The 8,129-nt window shown below is 43.4% G+C and overlaps 1 protein-coding gene across 4 annotated transcripts in view; it reads right to left on the reverse strand.

Moving 5' to 3' along the window:
• The window catches only part of LOC103697890 (phosphatidylinositol/phosphatidylcholine transfer protein SFH9-like), a 74,531-nt gene extending 69,020 nt beyond the window's left edge, over nucleotides 1–5,511 (reverse strand). For 3 of the 4 annotated variants that reach the window (XM_089930101.1, XM_039118168.3, XM_039118167.3), the window contains exon 1: nucleotides 4,814–5,510. In XM_089930101.1, the coding sequence (XP_089786227.1) occupies nucleotides 4,814–5,013 (200 nt within the window). In that variant the 5' untranslated portion in view covers nucleotides 5,014–5,510. Of the gene's footprint in view, nucleotides 1–4,813 lie in introns of all 4 variants that reach the window. The other variant, XM_089930102.1, reaches the window with a different exon arrangement.
• Nucleotides 5,512–8,129: the final 2,618 nt, after the last annotated feature.

An 8,129-nucleotide genomic window follows, 5' to 3' on the forward strand; every position in this document is an offset into this window, starting at 1 on the left:
CCTCCCGAGTCGTCCCCGAGGTAGCGGAGTCGGCTCTCTCAGGGTTTTCCAGAGGATGTCTTTTTCGGTGTTAAGGCAGCGGAGACGTCCCCTGAAAGAGCGGAGTCGACTCTCTCAGAGAATTCCAGAAGACATGTTTTTCGGAGATATAACAGCGGAGTCGACCCCGAAGCAGCGGAGTCGTCCCCATGCAAAAAGCGCAAACAAGCCGAGACGTCCCCATAAAGCGCCGAGTCGACCCCAAACAACGTCAAAAGTAAAATCTTACAGCCGAGACGTCTCGCGTTGAAGCGGAGACGTCTCCGGAGCGCCTGGGACGCGACTGATACCTTTTTGCAGGATGTTTTGAATTTCAAATCTCTTTAACTTTATCTCTAACGGCTATATTTGCTTTTTGGGCTATAAAAGGGACCTCTTAAGTGCTTCTCAACAACTTCTCACCAACCCAACACAAGATCATTCAAGAGAGAAGCAAGAGAGAGAGGTTCAAGGGAGTTAGTGCATTCAAGTGAAGAAATCAAGTGCCTTCAAGCTTCCCAACTGATTTCAAGCTCAACTACTCTCTTCCGCTCGGGATTCAAAGCTCACACTCAAGCCAACGCGATCCACATCGGAAGAACCATCATCTCCCACGCTTCCAACAGCTAAAAGGGTTCTTCCGGGTTCTATTGCTTATCATTGTTATATTTGCTTATTCAGAGCTTTTAAATCCTTGTAAAACTTTTTCAATATTGTGCTTGTTCCAGTCAAGGGACTTGGAACAAGAGAAAGGCGTCCCAAGCCTAGGTTAAATTGGGGGTTATAGGGTTCGTTGTTAGCCCGGTGTAAAACAACGAGTTGGGTAGTGCACTCGCAAAACTACCGGACTGTAATCTTGGATTATAGTGGAAATTCCCAAAGGTGCTTTGGGGAGTGGATGTAGGAGCAGTGGAAGCTCCGAACCACTATAAAACCTCGTGTTTGCGATTGACTGTTCTCATCCCTCCATCTTTACTTTAGTTCATACATCTGCGTGTTTTATTTTTTAAATAGTCAAAAAGTTTTAAAACACCCAATTCACCCCCCTCTTGGGTGACCATCTCTGGGCAACAACAAACGATGGGGTTTGATGAGTTATCCATGACCTCCGTCCTGTAGGAATCCACGATAGAAGGACTGTATCATATGATAACTGCACCTAGAGGTTCATCATTCCATTCTGCTGGGTTGCCACTACATACTGCTAGGTGTCACTGGTGGATGGTGAGACTCACAGGGACTATCTTGATGGTCGATGATCCCTGATGAGTTGAGTTGGAATTGTTCCAACCCATTGAAACGAGTTTTCAATGATATTGTGATAGAAATCGCAATATATCTCACTACCAGACAGAATAGAACCTATGGGGTCACACACATTAGAGGTATTGACCGATTCGATGGTTGAATTATGATTTGAAATCATAAATAATTTATAATTATCAATTTGATTGATAATTGGTAAACCCACTAAGAGTTAGTGAGTTGAAGAAGGAATAATTGTAATTGGATTGCAATCTAATTGAATTAATTGGATTTAATTAATTGGACTTGATCATATTAAATACGAGTCCTACTTGGAGTAGAATTCCTAGAATCCTAATTAGATTAGAACTTCAAATTAAATTAAAATCCTACTTGGAGTAGGAGTTCTAAAGTCCTAATTAGATTAGGACTGAAATTAAATAAGTCCTAATTAGATTAGAATATCTTAAGTCCTAATTAATTTTAATATAATAGATTAAGATGACTCCTAATTGGATTAGGATTAAGAGTTCAATTGAGTCATGGTTCAATTGAATCCTAATTAGATTAGGATTTGAAGGGAAAGAAAATGGGTGCACTCAATCCTCTTTGGAAGAGGATTAGATCCCCTTGTAAATAGGCCCCAACCCACTTAATTTAATTAAGTGGGGACATGATTAAAAAGAAGGGATAAGAGGGAGGGGCGTACACCCCTCCCCTGGTGCATTACGTGAAAAAAAAGAGGAGGGGCGTACACCCCTCCTCTTGGATCAAAGATAAGGTTGGAGCTCCTAAATTTTAGGAGCTCCAACCCTTATCTTAAAAATTTAAAAAAGGGGGGCAGCCGTGAGTGTTTTTTTCCCCTTCTCTTGGAACCGTGAAAAGCACCCATCCCTCTTGGTTTTCAGCCATGAGAGAGTTTTTAAAAAAAGCCTCCATGCAGGCCCGCTTGAAAATCCCCTCCTTTTGAAATATGTGGGATCTTTCCATCTCCCTTTGAGCCGTGAACCATCTCCTCTTCCCTTGGGTTTTGAGCCGCAAGCAACAAGGGAAATTAAAGGAGCCGTGAACAGCAACCTTCTTTGGGTTTCAGCCGCCAACAAAGAAAAAAAAAAAAAGGGTGGCGTTGGGCTTTCTTCTCCCTTCCTTCTTCCATAAAAATAAAAGGCTGCAAGGGGTTGCTTCCTTTTATTATACTTTCTTCTCTTCTTCTTCCCTAAGAGAGAGCAATCAAAGGTTTGGTTGCTGCAAGAAGAAAGGATTTCAACCATCAAAAGTTTTCTCTGCAAGGGAGCTAGCACTCCGAGGAGATTCAAAGACTTAGATCGGTCCTCTGCCTCGTGTGGATACCCGTAGAGGCCGAACGCATGTGCGGCTTCAAGCGAACCTTCAACAAATCCACGATCATCAGATTTGCGGTGATCATCTACCCACACAAGATGAAGATTTGATCTTCCTAATCATGTAAAAAGTATTTAATCCTAATCTATCTACGAACGACGGTTTTAAAATACGTTCATTCGATGAACGGAATCTCACGCATGCCTGTCCGCTGCATTCTAATCATTCTGATTTTTCTGCGGCATGCGTGGAAATCCAACAGTTTAATCAGTTCAAGTGATATTATGTGAATCAAAAAAATTCTGGTCAGATTGCATCATCTTAGTTTCTATACCCATAATGACTACTTATGTCATGAAATACATCTATATCTTTGCATGCCTTCTTTGATAGAGAGAATGATATATAGATGCTACATTAGAATATCTCAATTGGACACATTAGGAAGAGATAAGACTTCTTTATTAGTAGAAGATAATTCTTTTATCATAGATTTAATTGGAAAAAAAAAACAATGACGATATAACAGAGCACCAACTCACACACATGAGCAGTATTTTTGCCTCCACTTCTAGCATCCAATGTGCCTAGAAAACACATGAGCAGTATTTTTGCCTCGAGGCTTCTTATGTTAAAACTTTTAATGTTATCATTTATTTTTCCAAGACTGTACTTTAACAAGCAAGAGGAACTCAGCTATATGCTTGGACCTAATAAATCAATGCATGTACTTGTATGGTTATACTCCAGTACACCTTTTAATGATCAAAAAAAAAAGAAAAAGAAGTTAAAATTATCTGAAGGTTGCTGTTTCAAAAGATTGTCCATCTCATACAGTACAAAAAGAGGCCTTGCATACAGGGATGTTAGTTCATGAGCTACTTCTCAGAAAACTCTTTGAAAGTGAAGGAGTACCTAACTCTCCATTTCAAATGCTGATCAATCACAACTAAATGGCTAAAATGAAGTATTAAATTACATTTTAAAATATGTACTGTTGCATTTTGATAGGGAATTAGGAATTGTCAGATAATATAAGATCAGATTTGTTTATGCATTAGTTTGCTTAAAACAGCCTGCCAGGTAGGCATGTAACCCTTTAGAACCAACTAAGAATCAAGCCAACTACCCATAAAGATGATTCTTGAGCAAGTAGAGAAGAAGCAAATCTTTTGCTTGCCACTTGTGCAATATGGACAAAAAGATTAAAGCAGAAGAGTGGAATCAGAAAAAGGAACTTAAAGAAAGGATTGATCCACATAAAAGGACTGCAGTTCGACATCAACTTGCAGTAAGACTAATAAATTTCTAGAAGTAAAAAAAAGACAAATTAGAAGTTTCGCCACAGAAATTTTTGGCCACAGAGAGTTTTGGAGACCAAGCTACAATTTTCGCCAAATCAAACCTACATATTCTAGTCTTATATTATAAAGCCTAGTTCTAACCAGCATGAAAAACCTATCGCTGCATGTCTCCCCCTATCAGTGAAAAAGGGAAATCAAATTTTTGCAGACCAGAGCTTGGCTATGTTCCCAGTCACAATGACAGATAAGTGAAACAATTTGAATTTCATCTATCATAAACAGCAGGTATGGTTCATGCATAGCCCTCTCTTCCCAATTGTCAGAGTTCAGGATACATCCAAAAACATCAGATAAAAATAAATTTGTGCATGAACAAAGAGTCGCATCTTGTCCTGGGCACAAAGGCAACACCACCCACCAATGGGCACAAATGTAAGACACGCTAGATTCCACTATAAGTCCAATCATCTACATTAAGCCTAAACTTTACACAAATTATCCCCATTGGCTAGTTTTTCTCCCACGAGGAAAACAAATTCTCCCTTTCCCGAGATTTCACTCTTGATACAAGACTAACCTCTCAAAACAATCTTCTTGTCCCAAATTACATTAATCATCACAATTTAAGCCACAAAACGCAAAATTCTTAGCTCCAATTTCACAATATCAAATTCATGGTCTCATTCAGATTATAATATCACAAGATTCTGACGCATCCACCTCAATATATCACGCAAATCCACCATCTGAAACATACACCAATTGCTGAATCCAATGAATAATCAAACAAACAATCTGCAATCGATCGAGAGCGGCAAAAAAACAAAAAGCTCCAACCCGTTCAATTCATTTAATCATTACATAAAACGGAAAACAGATGTTGGTGAGTAGACGATCAAAATTACCTCCTCATGGTATGGTAATCATCATAACGAGCCGGCAGCAGATCTCTGGCAATCAAAGCCTCCCGAAACGCCTCAACTGATTTCCGCTCCTCCGCGTCCTTCTCATCGTCCTCGATCTCCAAACGGGGACCCATTCCCGTCCCGCCCCACGTCCTCCTCCTCCTTAATGCATCTCCACTCATCGCCATAGAAGCATTCATTCTCCCTCAGTGGAGGGATTGGTGGGTCGAATATATTCGATGAAATGCTCGGTTGCGTCTGACGCACCTCCCGATGGGCAGGGGCACGTGAGGGAAAGGAGACGGCAAAAGGGATCGAGTTTTACAACAGTGGGTGGAGTCCTCCCTCCTCGCCCGCCCCCCTCTTTCTCCTCCTGTCTCTTTGTTCGCTTTCGGGAAACGGTTACCGTATCGAGGCGTGTGAGAAGGGGAGGAAAGGAGCGATGATATCTTGGGAGGAGAGCGGTGGGAAAGCCACTTTGAAACGTTTAGAGCGTCACCGACGGTAGGCTCATGGTCGAGGTCAATCAAGACTACGAATGAGCACAGGAGTCGCCTTTGTTTTGTTTTGCGTGATTTAGGGAGGGTTGATGGGCACTGCTGCGGCTGTTTTTTTGGTTGAGAGCGCTCGATGACGTCGGCTTTTTCCGCCGAAGGGCGGCAAGTGGTGCTCGATGATTACTTTCTGTGCTAGACTAGAAGATGATTTGGAGTCGGTTCATTCAAAGACGCGGACACTTTGGACCAAATTTCTGGAACACGTATTTTTTAATAAATTTTTGAGCATCAAAAAGCTTAAATTTGACTCATGTTATTTTACAACTATTTTAGTACCATCTTTTTCTCAAATTTCAGCCACTTTCTCCTATCGTAAATCCATGTTGGGCGTTGCCGATAATTACGTGGCTGATTATGCGGTAGAAAATGCTTAACTAGATGATTATGTGACCGATTAGGGATAATGTTGCATATGCGTGATGATGCGGTATAATAAATAAAATATTTTTATTTTGATGATGTGGCATATAAGTAATGATGTGATATGTGAGTGATGACATGACATGTATTGTGAAAATTTCTTTCCAAAAGAATTTTGTTGAGTGTCGCATCATCATCTATACGCTATGTCATCACTTGTACGCCATGTCATCACCTATATACTATAAATTATATTTGTAGTCCCTAAGTTTTATAAAATCTCTAATTAGGTCCTTTAAGTTTCAAGCATAATTTAATGTAAAACTAATATGAAGAGGATAGTTAAAACTAAATAAGAGGTTAAATATATATTAAAAATAAAAAATTATCAATAATACATATTATATTGTTGATTCTACTCCATGTTCATTCATACTTTTAACCCCATTGTTGCTGGAAATTGGACTCGGGGGTGGCCGTCGGCTGAGAAGGTGGAGCTCCGGCGAGGGTCGGTGAGTGGCGTTCCGTCGGCGGGCGGCGTCCTCCGCGGGGCCTGCAAAAAGCCGGTGGCCGGGGTTTCCGGCGCCGGCCCTCCGATGCCTAAGTCAGAGGGGAAAAAGATATATCGAAGAAAGATGTGTCCAGAGTTTTTGTATCCAGCCCCCTTCAAGGTAGAGGGGTTCTCCTTTTATAGAGGGGCGCTGGGTTATCTGTGATGCGACGGGACCAGGTTGCCGTACGACTGAGCACGTCGCATGAATTGGTGCACGATCATGTGAATTAATGCCTTGTCGTAGGGGATGAGGTCGGAATCAAGGAGTTGTCACGGCTGACTGGACGCAGCCGAGCTAACTTGCTGTGGAGGACTGAAGATCCGTTGACAGCAGGAGCCATGCGCGTTAATTGTTGAGTAAGCCGGAGGTCTGCAGAGTCCATGCGCATTAATTGTTGAGTAAGCCGGAGGTCTGCAGAGACCATGCGCATTAATTGTTGAGTAAGCCGCTCAAGGCGTGGTCCCAAATCGGGCCGTAGGAGGATGTGACCGCAGCGGGCAGTCGGCAAGGTCCGACTTCCGAGATCGGATGCCTTCCGAGATCGGGTGCTTTCTAGGTCGGGCGTTTTGAGGTCGAGAGCTCCTAGGTTGGACGCCTGGTCGGGCGTCAGGTCGGTCGTCCGAGGTCGGGTGCTTCCAATCACGTGTTTCGGGGGGACTTGTATTTTCCTCAACACTACCCCCCGACTTCCGAGTCCGAGCTGCTCGCAAGCTCGGACGTGGGAAGTAATTGCTTTTATTGCAATGGTGGGGGCTAGGGAGACTTAAATTATGCCAGCGCTCTGCACGCTTTAGGGTGCTTTTAATGAGGGGAGAGGGGGCGACGCCCTTTCATTCTTCGAGGTCGTTTCGTATAGTGGGCTCATGATGGGGCTCCGAGATCCGACGGGACGGCGCCTCGATTCCGTATTCGAGGCTCCCGTCCAGAATAAATGCGCCACTTCGGCTTTCGGGGCCGACATGTGGCGCAATCCGGACGGGAGGCGGGTTTTAGCCCTGCCGATCTGGGCCGTCGGGTGGGTCTATATAAACCCCCGACTTCGCCCTAGAAAGGTCTCGCTTGTTTGTTATTGCTGCCATCCTTTCTCTTTCTTCTGGTTGCAATTGAGCTCTCCCGACAGCGTTCTGAGGCGATTTCCGGCAGTGTTCAGAGGCAATTTCCGGCGACTCCATAGTAGGTCGTTTTCCCACATTGGCTCGGAAGTCCTTTTCTTTTCTTTAAATACCTGCTTTCTTCCCCTTCTTCGTTTTCGTTTCTCACTTTTCCTTCATTTTCCTCTTTTTTCTTTTGAGATGGGTCTTGGTCCCAGTGAGGTTGGGTCTACCTTGACCGAGGAGGAACTAGAACTGGTCCGTTCCCGATTTTTCTTCCGATCCGGGCTTCGTCTCGAAGTCGCAGGGTCGGAAGACCGGATAACTAGACCTCCGCCAGGTCGGATCGGGGTGTACATCGATATGCTCTAGGCCGGCCTGCGGTTCCCCCTTCATAAGTTCGTGAATGACTTGCTGGTGGAGTACCAACTCACCCCAGCACAGCTCACTCCAAACTCATGGAGGACCATTGTCGGATGATGAGAGCACAAAAGTGCAATCGTCATACCATCTTAATTAGTATTATAGTTAATCTTTAATGATAGAATTAATTAATTAATGTTGTATTGTGTTTGAGTGCAAGGAATCCAAGAGATCCAATAACATTGGGTTTAAGCCCAATGCTCGGCAGCCCGAGCTCAACAAATTCCCTAGCTGCCATGCATGCATGAAATCCCGGCCGTCCACGTCTCATCCGAACCTGCATCCAATAAAACATCACTAGACCATCAACCGTCCGCACCTGCAGCCGTGG

The sequence above is a fragment of the Phoenix dactylifera genome, chromosome 4 (assembly GCF_051530095.1).
Source record: "Phoenix dactylifera cultivar Ajwa chromosome 4, Ajwa_hap1_PhDact_Kaust_v1.1, whole genome shotgun sequence".
Taxonomy (NCBI): domain Eukaryota; kingdom Viridiplantae; phylum Streptophyta; class Magnoliopsida; order Arecales; family Arecaceae; genus Phoenix; species Phoenix dactylifera.